This window comes from Canis lupus, chromosome 15 (assembly GCF_048164855.1).
Source record: "Canis lupus baileyi chromosome 15, mCanLup2.hap1, whole genome shotgun sequence".
In the NCBI taxonomy this organism is placed as follows: domain Eukaryota; kingdom Metazoa; phylum Chordata; class Mammalia; order Carnivora; family Canidae; genus Canis; species Canis lupus.
Window position 1 is genome coordinate 6,073,575 of NC_132852.1, and position 23,979 is coordinate 6,097,553.

The 23,979-nt window shown below is 40.8% G+C and overlaps 1 protein-coding gene across 1 annotated transcript; it reads left to right on the forward strand.

The window, feature by feature from the left end:
* Positions 1 to 17,326: 17,326 nt before the first annotated feature.
* Positions 17,327 to 21,539, forward strand: LOC140604580 (ral guanine nucleotide dissociation stimulator-like). Its single transcript, XM_072775815.1, has 6 exons — positions 17,327 to 17,502; positions 17,890 to 18,000; positions 18,603 to 18,796; positions 19,394 to 19,453; positions 20,347 to 20,540; positions 20,778 to 21,539. The coding sequence occupies exons 1-6, from the start codon at positions 17,365 to 17,367 to the stop codon at positions 21,284 to 21,286; spliced, it is 1,206 nt and encodes a 401-aa protein (XP_072631916.1). The 5' UTR covers positions 17,327 to 17,364; the 3' UTR covers positions 21,287 to 21,539.
* Positions 21,540 to 23,979: the final 2,440 nt, after the last annotated feature.

The window sequence follows — 23,979 nt, forward strand, 5'->3', positions numbered from 1 at the left end:
AGGATCCTTTCACTTAGCAGTAAGCATTTTTAATTTACCCATGTGTTTTTGTACCTTAAAGTTCTTTTTAAAATTTTTATCAAGTAATAGTCTGTTGTATAGGTATACCTCTGTTTATTCATCCATTCACCTTTGAAGGACATCTTAGTTTCTTCTAGTGTTTGGCCATTATGAATAAAGCTTCCATAAACGTTTGCAGTCAGGTTTATGTATGTGCAGAATTACTCAAGCAATTTCAAATTACTCAACCAATTTCCTAAGAGTAGTATTGCTGTATATAGAGTGAGGCTATGCTTACTTAACTTTGTAAAGCTGCTAAACTGTCTTCCAAAGTGGCTGTTTCATTTTGCATTCCTACCAGCAGGAAATGAGAGTTTATGTTGCTCCACATCCTCATAAGCATTTGGTATTGTCTTTTTTTTCCTAATTTAGCCATTCAAATGTTTTAGCATATCAGTGAGGTTTTAATTTGTAATTTCCTAATTGAAAAAACTTTGAATATCTTTTCATATTACTGTTTTCCACTCATATATCTTCCTTAATGTATAATTTTAGAACATTTACTTTTTATTTATTTATTTATTTATTTATTTATTTATTTATTTATTTATTTTTATTAGTGTTCAATTTACTAACATACAGAATAACCCCCAGTGCCCGTCACGCATTCACTCCCACCTCCCGCCCTCCTCCCCTTCTACCACCCCTAGTTCATTTCCCAGAGTTAGCAGTCTTTAAGTTCTGTCTCCCTTTTAAAAAAAAAATGGCTCTTTATTTGCTTATTCCTGAGTTTGAGGAGTTCTCGATAAATTTTAGATAGAAATTTTTTTATTAGATGTGTCTTTTGCAAATCTTTTCTTCCAGCCTATGACTTACTATCTCATACTTTTGCTAGTATCATTTGAAGATCCATATTTGCAGTTTTTTATTAATCCAGTGTTTAAAATTTTTGCTTATTAATTATGCTACTATTACATCAGAAAACTCACAAAGCCAAGGTTATGAAGACTTTCTTCATTAAGTTTCACATTTTCATCAGGAAATTTTATGCTTGTGTAGTTTTTGCTGCATTCAGAACTAGTTTTTGTGTAAGTTCAGTTTCTGTGTGCATTCTTTTCCATATGGACATCTAAGTATTTCAGCCATTAATGAAAAGCCTATCATTGCTTCATTGAATTACCCTTACTACTTTAGTTGGTATTTATTTAGTTGACTGATTTTATGTTTTATTTTGGTGCTTTCTAATCTGTTCAATTATTATTTTCTTTTCCAGTGTCAAACTATCTTAATAGCTGTAGCTTATAGTAATTCTTAAATATTACGAGCCTTTCAACTTTGTCCTTGTTCAGTATTGTGTTGGCTCTACTAGATCTGTTTGCATTGGGATTGAGTTGAATCTAAAGTCCAAGTTAAGAGAATTGACACCTTAATAATAACAAGTCTTCCAAAACAAAACTATGTAATAAATCTCCATTTATTTAAATCTTCTTTGTGTTTTTTCATCAATATTTTATAGTTTCCACATACAATTCCTATGTACATTTTGTTAAATTCATTCTTGTTAAGGATTTCAGTGTTGGAATACTGTGGTAAATGGTATTTTTAGAATTTTTATTTATTTTAGGTATAGTTAATATATAGTGTTATAATATTAATTTCAGGTGTACAAGATAGTGCTTCAAAATTTTTATGTATTACTCAGTGCTCATCAAGATAAGTGTCTTTTAATCCCTTTCACCTATTTCACCCATCCTTCTGCTTATCTCCCCTCTGGTATCCATCAGTTTATTCCCTATAGCCAATGATCTGTTTTTTGGTTTGTATCCCTTTGTCTGGTCTTCATTCATCTGTTTTGTTTCTTAAATTTCATATATGAGTAAAATCATATGTATTTGTCTTTCTCTGACTACTTATTTCACTTAGCATTATACTCTCTAGCTCCGTCCATGTTGTTACAAATGGCTATTGTAGATAATGCTGTAATGAACATAGGGGTGCAGATATCTTTTTGATTTAGTGTCTTAGTACTTTTTAGGTAAATATTCAATGATGTCATTATTAGATCTGTATGGTAGTTCTATTTTAAATTTTTTGAGGAATCTCCATACTGTTTTCCAGAGTGAAAGTACTAGTTTCCATTCTCATCTACAGTTTCTCCACATCCTCACCAACACTTGTTTCTTGTGTTGTTGATTTTAACCATTCTAACAGGCATGAGGTGATATCTCACTGTAATTCTGATTTGCATTTCCCCCATGATGAGTGATATTCAGCATCTTTTCATGGGTCTGTTGTCTGTCTGTATGTCTTTGGTAAAATGTCAGTTCATGTCCTAAATATCAAATTCTAATTGCTTTTATTGGAAAGAAAATAGAATCACTCTTTGTATATTTATCCTTTATCCTTCTTCCTCTACTCACTTATGATTTTTATGAGTTCTTAATTCTTTGGGATTTAAAAAAAATCAATCAAATTATTTGTGACTAGAGATAGTTCATATCTTCCTTCTCAATCTGCAAATAATCAATTTCCTTTTGTTTGTTTATTTTCTTGCACTAACTAGGATTCTTTATATATCATTGAATGGGACTATAGAGAAAACATCCTCCCTTGTTCCCAGTCTTAGTTGGAAAGGGTCCAGTTTCTCACCATTAAACATGAAGTCAGTTTTGCTTCTGTAGATTTTTTTAAATAAAGTTGGAGATATCCTCCTTTATTCTTGCTTCGCTGAGAGGTTTACATAATTAAGATTTTTACACCTTGTGAAATGTTTTTTTCCTGCATGAATTGCTATGGTCATACTATTTTTTTCTTTAGTCTTTGATGGTTTAAAGATTACATTAATAGTGTAGTACATTGATGGATTTTCACATCTTGAACTGGCTCTGTGTATCTGGAATAAATCTCCCTTGGTCATGGTGTATAATTTTTTATACATTATTAGATCTGATATGTTAATATTTAATTGAACGAATTAATTCACTTTTCTTCTATGTTCATGAGATATATTAATGTTCCTGAAAAGGTCTTAATCTATAGTTTTTATTCCTTATAGGTATTTATCTTGTTTTGTTGTTAGGATATCACTGGCCTTGTAGAATAAGTTAGGAAGTGCTTTTACTAATCCTATTGACTTAAGTGATTGTTGATAATTGCTTTCATTTTTTTCCTTAAATGGTTAGTTGAGTTGAACTGACTTTCTTAATAGATAAAACACTCTCAAGTTTATCTGTCTTTCTGAGACTTGTGGTAGTTTGTATATTTCACAAAGTATTCCATTTACCTGAATTACCAGACTTATGGGCACAAAATTATTATTTAATGTATTCCTATGTTATTTATTTTATTTTATTTTATTTTATTTTATTATTTTATTTTATTTTATTATTTTATTTTATTTTATTTTATTATTTTATTTTATTATTTTATTTTATATTTGAGAGAGAGACAGAGTGAGAGCACATGAGAATAAGGGGGAGGCAGAAAAGAAGGAAAGAGAGAATCTTAAGCAGGCTCCACGTCCAGCATAGAGCCTGACTACAGGCTGGGTCTCACCACCTCGAGATCCTAAAATCAGAGTTGGCTCACCACCCTGCGCCAAAATCAATAGTTGGATGCTTAAGGGACTAAGTCACCCAAGTGCCGCCCTTTCTTATCTTTTTTAATCCCATGGTAGATGTAGTATTGGCTTTTATTTATGACATTTGTAATTTGCTTCTTCTTACCTTCCTTCTTTCCTTCCTTCCTTCCTTCCTTCCTTCCTTCCTTCCTCCCTTCCTTCCTTCCATCTTTCCTCCCTCTCCCTCTCCTCTTCCTCCTCCTTCTCCTTCTCCTCCTCCTTCTCCTCTTTCTTTTTCCTCTCTCTTCTCTTCTCTTCTCTTCTCTTCTCTTCTCTTCTCTTCTCTTCTCTTCTCTTCTCTTCTCCTCTCCTGTCCTCTCCTCTCCTCTCCTCTCCTCTCCTCTCCTCTCCTCTTCTCGTCTCTTTTTTTCTTTTTTAGCCTACCTAGAAGATTATCAATTTCATTGATCTTTTCAAAGAAGGAGGTGTTATTTTGGTTGATTTTTCCCTATTTTTTTCTTAATTTGAGTTTTATTTCTGTTCATTTCAAAATTATTGTTTCTTTTCTTCTGCTTGCTTACATTAGTCTTCTTTCTCTGGTTTCCCAAACTGACAGTTTTAGTTATTCCTGTATCTTAACATATGTGTTTTATGCTATAAATTTCTCTCTAAGCACTACTTTTTTCCTGCATTTGGCACATTTTTAATGAGTTCTATTTTCATTTAGTTAAGAATTTTTTGAAATGTTTTAACATTTCTGTGACCTGTGTACTGTTAAGAATTGTGGTTTTAGAAATATTTGAGGATTTTCCAGGTGGGCTTCTATTACTAATTTCTAGTTTGACTTCATTGTGATCTAAGATATTTATTGTTTGATTTATACATTTTAAGATGTGCTAAGGTGTGGTTTATGGCCCTATGTAATCTATTTTAGTGAATATTTCATGTAAGTTTGAGAAGAAATTATATTCTACTCCTTGTGGATGGAATATTTTTAGGATATTCAATTAGGTAGGTGGATTGATATATTGTTTAGGCCAATTATATCTCTTCTGATTTTCTGCATCTTTGATTTATGAATTATAATATATTATCACTGTTTGCCCCAGATATTTTGATGCTTTGTCCTTAGATGCATATATATTTAGGATTGTTAGTTCTTGGAGAATAAACTTCTTTACTATTTCATAGTACTTCTCTTTATCACTGATAACTGATAATTTTCCTTGTTCTGATGTCTGTTTTGTCTGAAATGCATATAACTAGTCTGACTTTGTTTTGATTAGTGCTACCATAAATATATCTTCATCCATCATTTTACATCTTATCAACTTCTTTATATTTAGAGGATGTTTTCTAGGTAATATATAGTTGTGTCTTTTTTATTATTTTGACTAGTTCTGTCTTTAACCACTGTATTTAGATCTTTCACATTTAAACTGATTATTAACATATTTTGATTGGTATCAACCATATTTGTATCTGTTTTCTATTCCTTCTTTTCACTTCTTTTACTGCCTTCTTATCTTCTAGTTATTTTATTATTCCATTTATGTCCTTTGTTATTATTTCGATTTACTTCCTTTAAAAACTATGCATAGTTCCCTAGAGTTTAGCTAATCTGTGTTAACCTACTAATAATATTGCTCCACTTCATGTGCAGGTAACTTATGATGGATCATTTCCAATTCTTCCCTTTTGTCCTTTATAGATACGCTGTCATTCATTTCACTTATCCCTATACTATAATCACCCAATAATACTTTAAACAGTTATATTTTAGATTGATTAAAAATAAACAAATTTTATTTTACCTTAATATTTCTTCTTTGACATTCTTTCTTATTAATATAGATCCAGGCTACTGAACTAAATAATTTTCCTTCTATCAAAATTTAAAAATTAAAAAAAAAAGATCAGCTAGTGATGAGTTCTCTGTTTTTGTTTGTCTTAAAATACCTTATATTTCTTCTTCTCTTGAAGGATAATTCCACTGGAAATAGAATTCTAGTTTTTTTAAAGCACTTTAAATATTTCACTTTTTATTGCTTATATGGTTTTGGATAATAGTCCATTGTGATTCTTACTCCTTTTCTCTGTAGGTGAGGTATTTATCTTCTATATCTTGCTTTGAGATTTTCTCTTTCATTTAGTTTTTTATAATTTGAATAATATATACCCAAGTATAGTGTATTTTTGTTTGTTTTAACTTGCTTGATGTTCTCTGAGCTTCTAGTGTCTGTGATTTGGCGTGTATTAGAGTATCCTCAGACATTACTCATTCAAATATTTCTTCTCCATTCTTTCTTTCTTATTCTTCTGGTCTCTTAATTAAGCATATGTTACATCTTTTAAAAGCATCCTATGGTTCTTAGATGATCTTTTCTGTTTTTTGTTGTTTGTTTTCTTTTTTTTATTTAGTTAATATTTTCTTTGCACTTTAGTTTGATATGTTCTTTACCTATCTCAAACTCAGAAATTCTGTACTCAGCAGTGCATATCTACTTGTAAAATCATGAAAGTCATTTTTCCTTTTTGTCTATGTGTTTTTAATTTCTGACTTTTTTACTCTTTTCATAGGGTTTTTATCCCTGTTTCTATTATTTTCTACTCTAAGAATTTTAAACATATTAATCCTAGTCACTTTAAATTTTCTACCATGTAATTCCAACATCGGTGTTTTATATGAATCTGATTCTAATACTTGCTTTGTATCTTCACACTGTGTTTTTTCTTGTCTTTTTTGTATTCTTTGTAATTTTTTTTGTTGAAAGCTGAACATGTAGTTTTGGGTAATAGTAGGTGAGGTAAGTAGGACTCTCCTGTGAGGATTTTGTGTATATGATTAGGAGCCTGGCTTTGTTTGATGATTACTGTAGCTATAAATGCCAGAAACTTTGGGCTTTCCCATGTATTTTTTTCAGAGTCTCATGTCTTGCAAACTTTCACCTATAATCCACTATTATTGTATTGGGGTCTTGGAAGGGAAACCCTCTAAAATCTTATGACTAAATCTCATTTTGTGGACCTGTTTCTTTACCTTCTGAACTTCACATATGTTTCTTCTTATATAGTATTCTCTCCTTCTCCCTTTAGTAAGACAAGAAAACTATAGGAAACTGGAATTAGAGGGATACCTTTTACCCAGCTTCAATAATGCTCTGGTAAAGTCTTTTTCCTTGGATGGGAGGTCTTTGTTAATGGAGACAGTTCTGGTCATATTCACAAGGATTACTCTCCCCTTTCACTTGCCAAGGTCGTGAGAAGATCTTGCTCAAATCTTCGCTGTGGGGATCCCTGGGTGGCGCAGTGGTTTGGCGCCTGCCTTTGGCCCGGGGCGCGATCTTGGAGACCCGGGATCCAATCCCACATCGGGCTCCCGGTGCATGGAGCCTGCTTCTCCCTCTGCCTGTGTCTCTGCCTCTCTCTCTCTCTCTCTCTGTGTGACTATCATAAATAAATAAAAATTAAAAAAAATCATCGCTGTAATAAATAGGTGGGGATCCTCAAGATAAAACTCATGAAAGTTTGGGGGCCTTCAGGAGTATATTGCCCAGAGATTACTCCTGCTCACACAAGACCATGTTCAGCCTCCAGGAATTAAGCAAGTTACTGCATAAATGTTCTTACTAGATTGTGGGTCTGACAATTACTTCTCCAGGTAAACAGATCTTGGTTATAATTCTCTGAATTTTCTTCTCTATCTCTGGATTTAAGATTGTGCTTTTCCCTACAAGCCCAGTTTTCAGATAGGGCCAAGAGAAGTCAAGAGCTTTCAGTTTGTCCTGATTTTTCTTGTTGCAAAGACAGGAGTGACAATGTCTAAGCTCTTTACACATCAGAACTAAAACCAAAAGTTCTGAGCTTTGGGTTTTTAGTGCTAAAAAGAATAAAAAGGCATGAACATTTATCCTATATATACACAGCACATGCCAGAAGCTGGTTATATTTTGACCTTTAGTGTTTTTTCACATGCAAAAATAAAATATCTGCTTGTATGGCCAAGTAAAAATAGTGTCATTATGCATTAGTGTGATTTGATTGACAAATACTGCCAGAAAACTGTTGCAATTTTTTAGCCATGTCTGTCAATAACTTTGAAGATATGTATCAAGCGTCTTTTTTTTTTAAGTGAGATCTATGATCCACATGCTCAAGGAGTTTCTTTTTTTTTAATTTTTATTTATTTATGATAGTCACACAGAGAGAGAGAGAGAGGCAGAGACACAGGCAGAGGGAGAAGCAGGCTCCATGCACCGGGATCCCGATGTGGGATTCAATCCCGGGTCTCCAGGATCGCGCCCTGGGCCAAAGGCAGGCGCCAAACCGCTGCGCCACCCAGGGATCCCCTATATCAAACGTCTTTATAGTATTATGTATTCTGTTAGGACTAGGAATAATATATAACCAATGTAAAAACAAATCTCCCACTTTTATTTTATTTTTTTTTAAGATTTTATTTATTTATTCATGAGAGACAGAGAGAGAGAGAGGCAGAGACACAGGCAGAGGGAGAAACAGGCTCCATGCAGGGAGCCCGACGTGGGACTCGATCCCGGGTCTCCAGGATCACTCCCCAGGCTACAGGTGGTGCCAAACCGCTGTGCCCCTGGGGCTGCCCAAATCTCCCACTTTTAAAGGTGTTACTGACTCATTTGAATTTTTTCTTATGCGTAATTGTGTAAAACAAGTTTCACATATTCATTTGTTAGCAAATATAGATTCATCTACTCTTTGAATACTTATGTTCATTATGTGAATTTATGGCATTAATCTCAGTTGCATTTGTTACTATTTCTTGTACCATTTTCCAATTTGGTAAATTAAATTTTCAAACGATTGAAGCATTTATGTGTTTGAGACACAAAGTACAATGCAATAGTTACAAATGTAAGAAATGTAAATAATAGCATGACAAACATGGGAAAATGAAGTAGCAGTATTATTTGATTGTAAATATATATTTTCTGAGTGCTATTTTCGGAGTATTATGATTAACTTACCTCTTCAGATTAGTGGCATGAACACATTCTTCTATAGTATTAATTTTCCTTTGTAATGACAGCACACCTGAAGAAAACCTAATGGACAACTAAGAATAATCAGGAAAAAAAGTGTACTTTATTTACTTTTATTGGAATTAAGCAATGTTTTCCTACAAGTTCATATAATTAAGAAAATTCCAAAAGGAATATTAAACAGATGTGTTGGAAATATTTGAACTTTTATTTCTAAGGCAGCATAGCACAATAATAAGTCATATATTTAGATAGATAGGTAATAGATGTACCTGCACTCTCATACACATACACACAGAACAAATACAAATTGGTGGGATCCCTGAGTGGTGCAGCGGTTTGGCGCCTGCCTTTGGCCTAGGGCGCGATCCTGGAGACCCAGGATCAAATCCCACATCGGGCTCCCGGTGCATGGAGCCTGCTTCTCCCTCTGCCTGTGTCTCTGCCTCTCTCTCTCTCTCTCTCTCTCTCTCTCTGTGACTATCATAAATAAATAAAAATTAAAAAAAAAAACAAATACAAATTGGTCTACAAATTAAAACCTCTATTTACCACAGTTTAGAAGAATAATTGCACTAAAATTGTTTAATTCTTTACCCAGGGAATGATATTAAGTTGAAACACTAAGACATAACCACTTTTTTAGTAAGTAACTGCTTATTTAGTCATATATATTAATAAAAATTCATATTACCACACATTTTAGTGACAGACAACAATGTACAATTTGGTTCAATAATGATTTTGCAGGTAAATATGCAGACTTTTAAGCAGAAACTTGTTCTTAGCTAATTTTTAGTAATTTATTGGTTGGAAAATTTGATTTTCAAAAATCTTGACCTTGTTGGTAATAGATACTGAGAAGATTTGAGGTCATGTAGTTAGTTTTGAATGTATTACACACCCATCTGCTTCTCCATCTGGCAGCAGACACAGAAGTGTTATGTACATTCTTCTCACCAACACCCCAATTGTTAGCTTCCTGCTGATAGCCTTAGTGTAAGCCTCATTGGGTAATTATTTCAGGCAGAAAACAACCAACCCACATGTTCAAGAATAATCACTAGTTCAATTAACTAACCAGAAGCAGCTGATATTTTAGTGTCCACGAGTAGAAATGATTTCAATTTCAGCAGCACTTCAATGAAAATATTTAGATAGCAGATGTGCTATTTAGTACCTTCAGTATGTGGAAAATAAAAATAAACATGACATATATAACAAAATAAGTTGATAGTAGATGACTAGGTTTTTAAAAACTTATTATTTCTCTTTAGTACTTAATTTTAAAGTAATGTAAAAGCACAAAACATATGATGTGTTAATCAACAATGTTTTTAAAATCTGCATTAAAAAGTTTCTTTATCAAGTCACTAATCTGACTAGTATCAACATACATAACTTACTTTAAATATTGTCTGTAGTTTATTAAAAATCTAAAAACATCACACATATTTATATTAGTGGGTTTAAATATAGAATTATTTTTACAAACATGGTCTAATATATGTATTTGAGTATTTCACTCTTAAAGTATTTTATGAAATATGATTTTTTGAAAATCTGAATTGGTTTGCCATTGAAATATGCATTTCTAAATAGAAAATTAAGCTGTTAATGTTGCTGAGCTTTTTGTTTTAAAAAGAAGATGTTCTTTCCCCCTATATAATTTTCTCAGGAACTCAAATAGTAGACATCTGTTCTTTTTTTTAAGTTTTTATTTAAACTCCAGTTAGTTAATATACAGTGTAATAGTAGCTTCAGTTTACAAGATAGGGATTCAACACTTCCATACAATACCTGGTGCTCATCACAAGGACACTCTTTAATTCCCATCATCTATTTAACCTGTCTGCCCATTTTTAACCATCAGTTTGTTCTCCATAGTTAAGAAGTCAGTTTCTTGGTTTGCCTTTCTCTTTTTTTTTTCTCTTTGCTCATTTCTTTTGTTTTTTAAGTTCTACATATGAGTGAAATCATATAGTATTTGTCTTTCACTGACTGACATATTTTGCTTAACATAATACTCTAGCTCCATCCTCGTCCTTGCAGATGGCAAGATTTGGTTCTTTTTATATGGCTTTTTTAATGGCTGAGTAATATTCTAATACATATATATATATATGTATGTATATACACACACACGCTCTATGTATCTATATCTATATATCTATATATACCATATCTTTTATTTAAGATTTTTATTTATTTATTCATGAAAGACACAGAGAGAGAGCGAGAGGCAGAGACACAGGCAGAGGGAGAAGCAGGCTCCATGCAGGGAGCCTGACATGGGACTCCATCCCGGTACTCCAGGATCATGCCCTGGACCAAAGGCAGGCGCTAAACCACCAAGCCACCCAGGGATCCCCATATCTTTATTTTTAAAGATTTTATGTATTTATTCATGAGAGACACAGAGAGACAGGCAGAGACATAGGCAGAGAGAGAAGCAGCTCCATGCAGGGAGCCGGATGTGGGACTTGATCCCAGGACTCCAGGACCATGCCCTGGGCCGAAGGCAGGCGCTAAACTGCTGAGCCATCCAGGGATCCCCCACATCTTCTTTTTCCCTTATCAGTTGATGGACACTTGGACTGCTTCCATAATTTGGCTGTTGTAGATAATGCTGCTATAAACATCAGGGTGCATGCGTATTTTGGAACTAGTATTTTTGTATTCTTTAATACCTAATAGTGCCATTGCTAGTTCATAGTCATTCTGTTTTTAAGTTTTTGAGGACACTTCCATAATATATCCATTTTTGAAGCTATTACAATTAATTAAAAATGTTTAAAAACCAATTTTGAAAAATAATTATACTGACTGGACAGTGTTATAGTAAAGTACTGAAAGTTGAGTCATCTTAATGCCTCAAAAATATTTATTTATAATTACATATATACAAAGACACATAATTGCAAATGCATCCTTTCTATCGCTCATTACATTCCCCACTGGTGACTACATAAAATATTTAATAATTAATATTTAATTAATTTCATTTAATTTACACAAACCATAATATACAAAAAAACTGATAGTGGTGTTATATTATATAAGTTTGTATTGTTGTCTTCCATATAAGATGAGAGAACAAATAAAGTCTACAGTTAACAATGTACAATAGTACATTGAACTTTGAGTGCTCATCAATATGTATCCAGAATAAATTCAGAGAATGAAGAAAAATTAACCAATAAAATTAATTCCAAGTTATTGTTACAATAATTTAATTATAAGTTTTAGGTGATAGAAGTGATTTATACATATCATAAAAAACCTGGAAAATCTTGAAAAAAAGAGAATAATAACAGTCACCTCAAAATGCTAGCTTTCATCTCTCTGCAATATACATATTCTGTTTCAGTTTTTAACCCCTTATTTCATTTAACATTAACTTTGGAGTATTTTCATGTTAATGAATTTCACTAATAAAAGATTTTCGGGAACTCCTTATAATCTCTAACGGTGTTATTTTATCCTGTATTTTTATTTTTGTTCATTTAAGTTTTTATTTTAATTCTTGTTAGTTAAGGCATAGTGTAATGTCGTTTTCAAGGGTAGAATTTAATGCTTTATCACACATATAACACATAATTATTTTTAAATGCCTTTGTTTTAAATATGTAATTCCAGCTGTTATATTACTGATCTAAATAATACTAAATATACATTTTGAATATCTTTAATGGTTTCTTTAAGATAGATTTCTAAATGTAGTCACCGTTCAAATGGTTTCTCATTTTTCATTTAACTCTTGCTGCACTGTGCCAAGTATCTCTGAAGAAGCACTGTGACGACACCATCTCTAGCACTGTATCCAGGTGTCTTTTTCACAAAATATTCTGTGGAGTTCTTTTTTGGATTTATATGCCAATTTAAATATCTTTAAGTTTCTTTAAAAAAATAGTGAGAAAGTAGAACTAATAAATGAATTGATTGAATATTGTGGGATATGCAGTACAGTGCAGTGCAATCCTTTATGAAAGGAGACTGGTGATTTCTACTAGTATTCCATCCAAAGAGGGATAGTGTTGCATCCCCTGCACAGAGACAATATAGAATCTAGAATATGAAGTGAAAGATGCCACCCTTCCTGTAGAAGAAATATGATTGATACGAGCCTATTGGTAACTGGAAGTTGAAACAATTGTCTTGCCAGCCGCAGGTCTGCAAAGAGGATTCTACTACTGTGCAGTCAAACAAAGCGTATTACCAAGTATCATCATCAGCTATGGTTATTGACATCCATCAGATGGGAACTGACCTTGCCCTAAAAATGAAAAATAATGGCAAAAAAGAGAATAGTACACATTCATTCACTTAGAAAAATTTTGCTAAAGCTTTTTAACATAGAGATAGTAGGGGCACCTGGATGGCTCAGTTAGTTAAGCGTTCTACTCTTGATTTGGCTCAAGTCATGATCTCAGGGTCATGAGATGGAGTCCCACATCACACTGGGTGTGGATCCTGCTTACAATTCTCTCTTTCTCTCTCCCTCTGCCTCTCCCTCTCAACTCCTGTGGTTGCTCTTTCTCTCTCTCTCTAAAACTAAATAAATAGAATAGAATAGAAATAATAAAAATAATGTAAACTTTTCCCAGAAATTCAGAAAAAATAATTATTTAAAACATCTTATAATAATAATAACTGAAATAAAATAATGGATAAAATTAAAAAGTAGAGTAAATCCATTGTTAAGTATATTTATTTAAAATGTTTCTAAATATAAAATATTAATAAAATAAAATTATTAATTTCTAAATGAAATCTTAATCCACCAAATCTCATCAATCTTAATCCACCAAAAAGGAAGGAGGACAGAAATTTGAATGAAGACTTATTATAATGAGAAAGGATGTAGATCTATAAACCTACATATGTAGGAGATTATGAAAATATAAGAATAGAACTTTGTTAATTATTCTGATCATTTAGAAAAAGCAAATATTTCTAGAAAAATTACAATTTATAAATTCAGATTCCTTCTAGTTGAAAAACTCTGAATAGAGCAAAACATTAATATAATACTTAGTTTACAGCTCTAAAAGTCATCTTTGGACTTGTGGACTTAATAAAAGTTTGAGATGAAATCCTAGTTCTACGTCCTGCTCTTTGTAAAACTCTGATGAGGTACCTTTTCCTCAATTTCCTCATCTATAAAATGGGCACCATGATACCTATTTTATAGGATTGTCCTGAGGAACAACTGCATTGGGTATCTATGAAGCGGCACTGTTCTGTACGGTGTGGTACATATAGGAGTCTATTTCACGGTATGGTTAGATGCTTTGGTAATGAATACAATGAAAATTGAAAATGTGTTGGGTATCTTGTCAAGTAATTATCAGCAATTTCTGATCTTCCTTGGAGAAATGTCTATTTATATCCTTTGCCCATTTTTTTTAAATTGAGCTTTTTGTACTTATATTATTGACTTATTAGTGTTTTTCATATATTCAGGAAATAAGTTTCTCATTAGGTATATGATTTACAAACATTTTATCTCATTATATGGATTGCTTTTTTATTTTCATTATTATGTCCTTTGAAGAACAAGAGCATTTAACACTGAAGTCCAGTGCTTTTTGTGCCATATTGAAGTATTCTATGCTAAACTCAAGGTCAAAAGATTATCTGCATGTTTTCTTCTAAGAAGTTTTAGTTTATGTCCTGTATTTAGATTTAATCCATTTTGAGTTAGTTTTTGTACTTGGTGTAAGGTGAAGATGCAACTTCATTCTTTTGCATGTGGCCATCCAGTGTTCCAAGACCATTTGTTGAAATGACTGTTTTTTACCCTATTGGATAGTCATGGCACAGATACTTAAATTCAGCTGATCATGGATGTATGGTGTACTTCTGGATCCTGAAACTTATTTCATTGATTAATATATCTATCCTTACGCCAGTACCACACTGTTCTCACACTGTCTTGTTTCCTATTCTTTTTCAGAAAGTTTCGAAATTGAGAATTCCATCTACTTTGTTCTTTTTCAGGATACTAGGCACCCATGCATTCCATCTGAGTGTGAGAATGTTTATCTACTTATTGGAAGGTAATAGAATCTGGAGATAATTTGGACCAGGGGTGCTATGAAACAATGTTAAATTTTTCAGTGCATAAATATATGATTTTTTCCAAATATTTAGATCTTCAATTTCCTGAAATAGTGTTTGTAGTTTTCAGAAATTGGGTTATAAGCTTCTTTTGTAAAGTTTATTCCTCAGAATTTTATTTATATATTTTTGATGCTCTTGTAAATGGGTTTATTTTTTCAAATTTTATTTTTGGATTGTTCATTGAAAGTATGTAGATATACAGTTGATTTTTGGAGATTGATCTTTTATGTGCAATGCTTACTGAACTCTTCCACCATTTCTAATAGTTTTTAGTCAGTTATTTAAGATTTTTTAGGAGGCGGGGCAAGATGGCGGAAGAGTAGGGTCCCCAGGTCACCTGTCCCCACCCACTTACCTAGATAACTTTCAAATCATCCTGAAAACCTATGAATTCGGCCTGAGATTTAAAGAGAGAACAGCTGGAATACTACAGTGAGAAGTGTTCGCGCTTCTATTAAGGTAAGAAGATGGAAAAAAAAGAAAGAGAAATAAAGTCTCCGAGAGACCTCCATCTTCATAGAAGCATTCTTTATCATAGCCAAGGGGTGGGAGCAACTCAAATGTCCATCAAAGATAAATGGATAAAGAAAATGTGGTATATACTGATTTTTATTTATTTATGAGAGACACACAGAGAGAGAGGCAGAGACTCAGGCAGAGGGAGAAGCAGGCTTCATGCAGGGAGGCCGACGTGGGACTCGATCCCGGGACTCCAGGATCAGGCCCTGGGCCGAAGGCAGCACTAAACCGCTGAGCCACCCAGGCTGCCCTCTCTTTCTTAGTAAACAGAAATTTTACCACATTACAAACAGTATTCACAATCACTTGAACATTTTAAGTAGCTTAGTCTAGACCCCCCGAGTGACTCAGGGGTTGAGCATCCACCTTCGGATGGATAAAGAAATAAATAAATCCACCTTCTTGGATAAAGAAATAAAAATCTTTAACTAAAAACAAACAACACAAAATAATCCGCTTAGGCCTTTGCTGGAAGGTGCTGCTTGTTGCTCGACTTGTGTTCCGTGGAGTCCGTGAGGCACGATCATCCTGACATTCGAGGCTTGCCGCTTTGTGTCACCGATGTGCTCCTGCCTCTTTATCCCTCTTTCTGCTTTTTGGTTTGATGAATTATTTTTTCATGATTCTATTTTAATTGCTCCATTTTCTCCATTCGAGATTCAGCTTTCTTTCTTTTTTTATTTAATGATCTTCAATGATGTTGCTTCTCCTCTGCCAACTTCCTGGTTCTGCACATGTGTCTGCGTGTGTGTCCGTGTCTCTGTTTCTCGGTCAGTGTGCGTGGACACACCACATGATTTCAGTTCAGTCGGGGTCAGGCTGGAGAGTCAGGGCCTCCTGTCTACGTTCAGTTCTGCGACTGACGGCAGGTTTCCTAGGGCCCAGGTCAGGGCGACCCACTGGGGGCACCGCCGTCCACAGCTCACCCAGGGGAAACGAGGGAAGGACCCGGAACGCACGACAGGCAGGGGTTCAGGATGAGGACGGCCTCACCCCTTCTAGGCCAAGACCCCGACACCTTCTGTAGGGTTTGCCTTGGATTCAGGAGCCTAGGATCGTGGGGAGCTATTGCCCATCCCTGCCCCGGGGGGACTGTCATCTTCTGGGCCTCCAGAATGAGGGTACCGGTGCCCATGTGTGTGTGTGTGTGTGTGTGTGTGTGTGTGTGTGTTTGAGGAAAATAATCCCTTTATTTAAAATACCAAAAATTCCAACTACTATAAGATACCACATGTAAAAAACAAGACATAGTCTTGAGATGTAAAGGACACTGTCCCTAGAAAGTGCCTCTCTTTTTCTATTATTCTTTTTTTTTTTTAATTTGGCTAATGGTGTCTACTGACACATATTTGGAATGTAATCTATTTATCAGCCAGCTGTTCTGGCCCAATGTGGATTTAGGATTTTAAAACATGTGTGGCTTTAGAGCTGTATAATAAAGTATAATCTTAAAATAAAAGTATCTTTTTAAAAGACTCTTATCATCGACATCACTGGTGACAGCAATAAATAGCAGACATTGTAATAGGTAGTTTTTTGCAGTATTTTACAGGTAAACAGCCCTGCCATATAGGTAACATTAGTGTGTTAGTCCTGTGCACACAGGACCTCGTGGGCCTGGACGCATGTACACACCAAGGAAGAACGTGTGGGTGGAGGTATGTCCTGCAGGTGACACCCGCCTCCAAGGTCATAGATATGAGGCCTCAGTGGCCTGGGACGTCTGGGGGAAGCACCCGCTAGGACACTCCCTATCCCACAGGCAAGATGCAGACCATCCCCGACGGGCACAACGGCTTCTCCGGGGTCAAACCGGGGAAGACTGGACAGTCGTGTCTGAACCCAGGTGTGTGTCCAAGCTGGGGCCCTGGGTGCACACAGTCCTTCCCTGGGGCCTGTGGACAGGGGTGTGGTTGTGTCACTGTGTGCACAGGCCATCGCCTGCAGGGAGGGGGGACGTTGGCAGCACGAGCGCTGCCCCTGCAGCTTCCTCCAGGAGTGGGTCAGGGAGGGGGTCCCAGGAAGTGAGGTCACTGCCGTGTCACAGAGCCCAACAGAACTCGGAACCCCCGTAACCAGGCAGCCGCATCCAGTGCAGCCCCAGCTCAGGCTCACTTGGCTGGAGACATCTGCTACTAGAAGATGTTCTCTTGCTGCCGGCCCACGTCTGGGGGCTCTGGCTCCCAGGAACCCCAGGGGTGCGGCTTGTTCCTATGCTGTAGGCAGTGGCTCCAGCATAGGTACCAAGGTGTCAGGGCGGTGATCAGGAGGCGCCGTCAGGTAACACAGCGCAGGCCAGGCCAGGCCCCCTGTGCCACCATCCTGGGAGCCTCATCCCCTCCTCCTCAGGTTCAGGGAACCAGGGATGTGTGGGCAGGTCCCATCCAGGCTGGGGGACGCTGCAGGGCGGCACATTCCCCGGGGATCCCTTCAGGGTCACCCTGATGTCAAGGTGGGCAGGGGGGAAACAGGGTTCCTGAGGTCCTCTACCCGCCCCAGAGTCACTCCGAGGCCCTGCAGCCGCATCCCTTTGCTGTTCCCAGGGGCGGTGGGTGCCGCCTGCACTGTGGGGTGTCTGGGTGGAGGCAGCTGGGGGTGCGGCCCAGCCGAGGGGGCCAGACCGGGCGCTGAGGCCTCCTGCCTGGCTGCCGGGCACTGTCTCCACAGAGCTCCACCCGGGTCGTGGGGCGCGAGTGGGAGGAAGGGGTCGTCTGCCCCACCGCCTCCAGGAGCAGGGAGGTGCCCTGCGCAGCTAATGGAGGCCAGCACGGGCTCAAGGTGAGTGCAGGGGCTGGGCCCCCCGACACCCGGGCCCCGATGCAGCAGGAAGGACCCCGGGTCCCAGAAGCCAGCCTGCTACCCCCTGGGCCCCCCGACACTCCTGCTCCCACATGAGTCTGGATCCCCCCCTCCCCACACCTGCCCCCATGGCCCTGCCCCTGCCTGGGCCAGATGCAGAGTCCCTGCGCACAGATGTGTGGGAACATCAGAATAGAGCCCTCAGGGGAGGCCTGGTCCCCCGGGGGTTAGCGCCTGCCTTCCCCCAGGCCTGATCTCCGAGGCCCGGGATCGAGCCCCGCCTGGGCTCCCTGCACGGGCTGCTTCTCCCTCTGTCTGTGTGGCTGCCTCTCTCGGTCTCTCTCTCTGTGTCTCTGGAGGTCCTTGTAATGATCCAAATATTTTGAACATTTATCCTCTGAGATTGTTTCTTTATTGCATAGTTGGTCCTGTTTGTGTAAGAGACAGGCAGGGAGCTTGAGCGGGAGAGGGAGCCCCAGCTCCTCAAGCCCACGGGGCCCCAGCGCAGGGCCTGCCGGGGCGGGATCCCAGGTCTCCTGGCGGCTCCCTGCAGGCTGCACGTCACCTCTGTCCCACCTCAGGGTGCAGGGGCAGCGGCCGGGAAGGGGCATCAGATCGTCCTGACCAAGCTCACCTGGACGGAGCTGCTGGAGTACAAAGTCCGACAACTGCTGCTCACCTTGCAGCGCAGGGACGTCATCTACATCTTCAGCTTTTTAGAGGATTATCGTACATTCACCACCACGGACGAGGTGCTGGACCTGCTGTTCACCGAGTGAGCACCTGCCCCTCCGCAGCCCAGGGCTGGGCCACCTGCTGCTGGGGAGGCTGGGGATGGTGTGAGCTTCCCGGCCTCGGGCTGCTCCCCCGCCTGGAGCAGGGTCCCCCAGGGCCTAGCGGGGTCCTGGAGGGCAGCCCCGGGGCCTGGCCTGTGGCGGGTCAGCCAGAGGGGCTGTGCCTGTGCTCAGCAGCCGTCCTCCTCCCCGTGACCAGGCCTGTGCCTCCTCCCCGCCCCCCCATCACCAGGGTCCTGAGCGGCCTGTTTCCCCATTGAAAGGGAGGTTTGAGAGTCCATCGGGGGTCTGTGTCCTGGGGCAGCCAGACAGGGGAACCCCGGGACCCCAAAAGCCCACTAAGATATGGGCCATGGGCCTGCCCAGAGCCCTTTCATGCTCAAGCCTTCAGGAGGCCCCAGCAGGTGCGGGCACTTCTCCGGGAGCTGCCCGTGGCCCCACGCACAAAGCTGACTGCCCCCGGGGCACAAAGCTGACTGCCCCCGGGGCAAGGCCTAGTCGGGGTCAGAGGGTGAAGCCCCTATGATGAGAGGTCGCGTCCACAGGACGATTCATGGGATGTCCCTGCTCTCCTCTAGGTATGGGTGCATCGCAGATGCGTGGGGTAACAACGATGTGGTCCTGCAGTGCTGGAAACTGTGAGTGACTCCGGCTCCTGCAGGAGGGCCTTCCCTCTCCTGGAGGGCAGCGAAGGGGCTGTGGGGCGGTGGGGGGGCTGCCCCCTCACCCCACACATCTGCAATTCCTGTGACAGGGAAAAGTCTAAGGCCCCTTCTGGAAAAGAGCAAAGGAGAGCGGTGGATGGGGTGTGGGCTTGGTGGGAGGCACTGAGACCCCTCAGGGAGACCTTCTCCATGCCCCCCCAACCCTCTCTCTGCCCCACACCTGGAGCCCAGAGCAGAGGGGGTGGGGAGCATCATACTCCCCAGTCTGGTGGCACCTGGACCCGGGGGAACAGCAGGTGCTCAGGAGGGCCGGTGAGGGCTCCCGGACCAGGCGGCCCCCGCCCCGTGGGAGAACGGAGATTAGAGTCAGTGGAAGGACACCCCCGGGGGCCCCTCGGGAGGGAGGCAGCACAGAGACACAGGAAGGAAGGTGGCGGTCCCGGGTGGCTCCTGGCAAGGCCTGGCAGGACACAGAGCCCTAGCCCTCCTGCCTTGGAGCTTCCCAGAGCAACAGTGTGTGCAGTGAGGGCAATGACAGGTCAGACGCCCCCCGTCCCCTGATGCCTGCCGGTGGACTTAAGGGGCAGGTGGGCAGGGACCAGGCTGAGGAGGGAGCCCTGCTTCCCCAGGAGAGACGCTGATGGTCACCCCGCTGGGCCTGGGCTCCCCACACAGAGGTTGCATCCCAGCCCCTCCTCGGGGAGCAGGCCTGTGGCAGGCAGGACCACCAGGTGGCAGGGGGACGAGGAGCAGGACTGGTCTCTGACACCCTGCGCGGAAGGCCGGGTCCTGCAGGGCTTCCCCGGGACACCTGCATGTGACAGAACCCTATCTTCTGATGCCTGTTCCCGCCTGTCCCTCCCCAGGGCCATGTCCTTCATGATGGAAATATGGCTGAATTATTATGGGGACGACTTTCATCAGTTCCCAGAATTTCCCTCCCTTATAAAACTCCTGGAATTGTTAAGACAGCACATGCCAGGCACAGATGCGCATCTCCGGGCCCTGCATCACCTGAGGCAATTCAGACGCCTCCATGCAGCAGAGCGAGAGGCTGGGGGTGAGGAGGACTGGGGGTGGCCGAGCTGGGGATGCGGGGGGCCGCAGATCCAGCCTCCTTGCTGCTGGACCAGGAGCAGGGGGTGGGCTCACACCCCACCCCACGGGCTGCAGCCTGGGGACACCTCCCAGGGCTCTTGCCCTCACACACGTCGAGTGGCGGGAAGAGTGGCCTTGATTTGGGAGGGACGTGGACAGTCTGTCCTGGTGGTGATACTTTGTCTTCTTGGATCTACAGCTTCGGCCCGAGGAAAACACCCTGAACCCACTCTGGAGTGCACCCCAGCTCCGACCGTGGGGCCTGCTGCCCCATGGGGCCTGGCTGCTGGGGCTGAGGGCTTGGCCTGCGATGAGCTGCCTGCTGGGGAGGCAAAGCCCCTGCAGATAGTGGTCACTGCTGCCCTGCAGGAGCCCCCTGCACCCCTGGGAGCCCTGGAAGAGGAGCAGGCACCACCCCCTGCTCTCGAGGTCGTGGATGTGCCCCAGCCACCTCCTAACTCGATGGAGCAACTGGCCTCGGGGATGGAGCAACCTGTTGAACCACCCGAGGAGCCCGCCCCAGCTCCAACTGTGGAGCCTGGGGAAGGTTCCGGGTCTGAAGGGATAGTGGCTGCTGGAGATGAGGACTTGGTCAAGGCAGAGATGCTGGCTCCTGAGGTGAAGGTGGTGCACGTGCTGGTCGAACCTATGGTTCCCTGCCCCGATGAGGAGGAGCCACCTGCTCCCATGGCCACCCCGGAAGAGTAGGCCCTGGTGCCTGCAATCGGGGTCCCCAGAGGGCCAGACCTGCAACCTGCCTCTGGAACAACCTGCTTCGATCCGTTAGCAGCCCCCTGACCACCTCGGGGGCCCGCCCCAGCTCCCACCGCGGGGCTCGTGATGGCTACAGCCCAACAGAGGCTTGCCCTCCCCTGTTATTTCACTGTTTCTATTTTTTGAGTTTTTCTTTAACCTGTATAATAGCTTATAGAGTTTTATTGCAATAAAGGATAAGTTAACTTCACACAAAATTGACTGATGCTTTTAAATTACACATCGTGGTACTTTAGGTCCATTCACAGTGTCAGAGGCCCCAGAGCCCAGGGCACTGGGAGACACAGCCGAGGATCTGGGGCTCCCCCAGCACAGGCAGAGGCCGGGAGGACAAAGGACAGCCAGGTCTCTCCTGCCGCCGGGTGGCCCCGAGCTGTGCAGATCGTGCCCCTACCCCGGAGCACCCAGACCCCTGCACATTGGGAGCTGCAGTAGTTACTGTGGGAGCTGACTCCAGAGCTGGACAGCTGGCCGCCGCTACTGTGGTTGTCCCTCCTGGTGTCACCCTGTACCTGGGCCTGAGCAGGGGCCTCACAGGATAAAGAATCCCACTGAATTGTAGACCTGGTAGAGGGCTGGGCAGCTCCCCCAGGTGCACACACCTGAAAATCAGCACAGCAGGCCCCTCCCCCAGAAGACCAGCTCGAAGGTCAGAGGAAAAGCAAGTTATTGACCAAGCAGCCTGGAAAGTTCCAGGGGAAGTCAAGGGATTTACAGTATATGGAATCAGAGGATACTCCCCTTGTTTTTTCTTTTCTGTTTGTTTCTGTTGTTTCCCCACACCCTTTTTTATTCTTTTTTATTTCTTCTTTTTTTTCCCCCCTTTTTCTCCTTTTTCCAGTACAACATGTTGTTGGCCACTCTGCACTGAGCAAACTGACTAGAAGGAAAAACTCACCTCAATACTAAAAATCAGAAACAGTCCTCTCTCCCACAGAGTTACAAAATTTCAAATACAATTCAATGTCAGAAAGCCAATTCAGAAGCACTATTATACAACTACTGGTGGCTCTAGAAAAAAGCATAAAAGATTCAAGAGACTTCATGACTGCAGAATTTAGATGTAATCAGGCCAAAATTAAAAATCAATTAAATGAGATGCAATCAAAACTGGAGGTCCTAACGACAAGGGTTAACGAGGTAGAAGAACGAGTGAGTGACATAGAAGACAAGTTGATGGCAAGTATGGAAACTGAGTAAAAAAATAGAAAGACAATTAAAAGACCATGAGGATAGGTTAAGGGAAATAAATCACAGCCTCAGAAGGAAAAATCTACGTTTAATTGGGGTTCCTGAGGGCGCCGCAAGGGACAGAGGTCCAGAAACTGTATTTGAACAAATCATAGCTGAGAACTTCCCTAACTGGGGGAGGGTAATAGGCATTCAGATCCAGGAGATAGAGAGATCCCCCCCCCAAAATCAATAAAAATCGTCAACACCTCGACATTTAATAGTGAAGCTTTGCAAATTCCAAACATAAAGAGAAGATCCTTAAAGCAGCAAGAGATAAGAAATCACTAACTTTTATGGGGAGAAGCATTAGGACAACAGCAGACCTCTCCACAGAGACCTGGCAGGCGAGAAAGCGTCAGCAGGATATAGTCAGGGTCCTAAATGAAAAGAACCTGCAGCCAAGAATACTTTATCCAGCAAGGCTCTCATTCAGAATAGCAGGAGAGATAAAGAGCTTCCAAGATAGGCAGAAACTGAAAGAATATGTGACCACCAAGCTGGCTCTGCCAGAAATATTAAGGGGGACCCTGTAAAAGAAAGAGGAGGTCCAAGGGAACTATCCACAAAAACAGGGACTGAATAGGTATCATGATGACACTAAATCCGTATCTTTCAATAGTAACTCTGAACGTGAATGGGCTTAATGACCCCATCAGAAGGTGCAGGGTTTCAGACTGGATAAAAAAGCAAGACCCATCTATTTGCTGTCTTCAAGAGACTCATTTTGGACAAAAGGACACCTACAGCCTGAAAATAAAAGGTTGGAGAACCATGGACCATTCAAATGGTCCTCAAAAGAAAGCAGGGGTAGCCATCCTTATATCAGAGAAATTAAAGTGTGTCCCAAAGACTGTAGTGAGAGATGAAGAGGGACACTATATCATACTAAAAGGATCTATCCAACAAGAGGACCTAACAATCATGAATATTTATGCCCCGAATGTGGAAGCCGCCAAGTATATCAGTCAATTAATAACCAAAGTTAAGACATACTTAAATAATAAAACACTTATACTTGGTGACTGGAATATAGCACTTTCTACAATTGACAGGTCTTCTAAGCACAACATCTCCAAAGAAACAAGAGCTTTAAATGCTTCACTGGACCAGATGGATTTCACAGATAGTTACAGAACTTTACATCCAAATGCAGCTGAATACACGTTCTTCTCAAGTGCACATGGAGCTTTCTCCAGAATAGACCATATACTGGGTCACACATCAGGTCTTAACGGATACTAAAAGATTGGGATTGTCCCCAGCATAGTTTCAGACCATAATGCTTTGAAACTAGAACTATATCACAAGAAGAAGTTTGGAAGAATTTCAAACGTGGAGGTTAAGGACCATCCTGCTAAAAGATGAAAGGGTCAACCAGGAAATCAGAGAAGAAT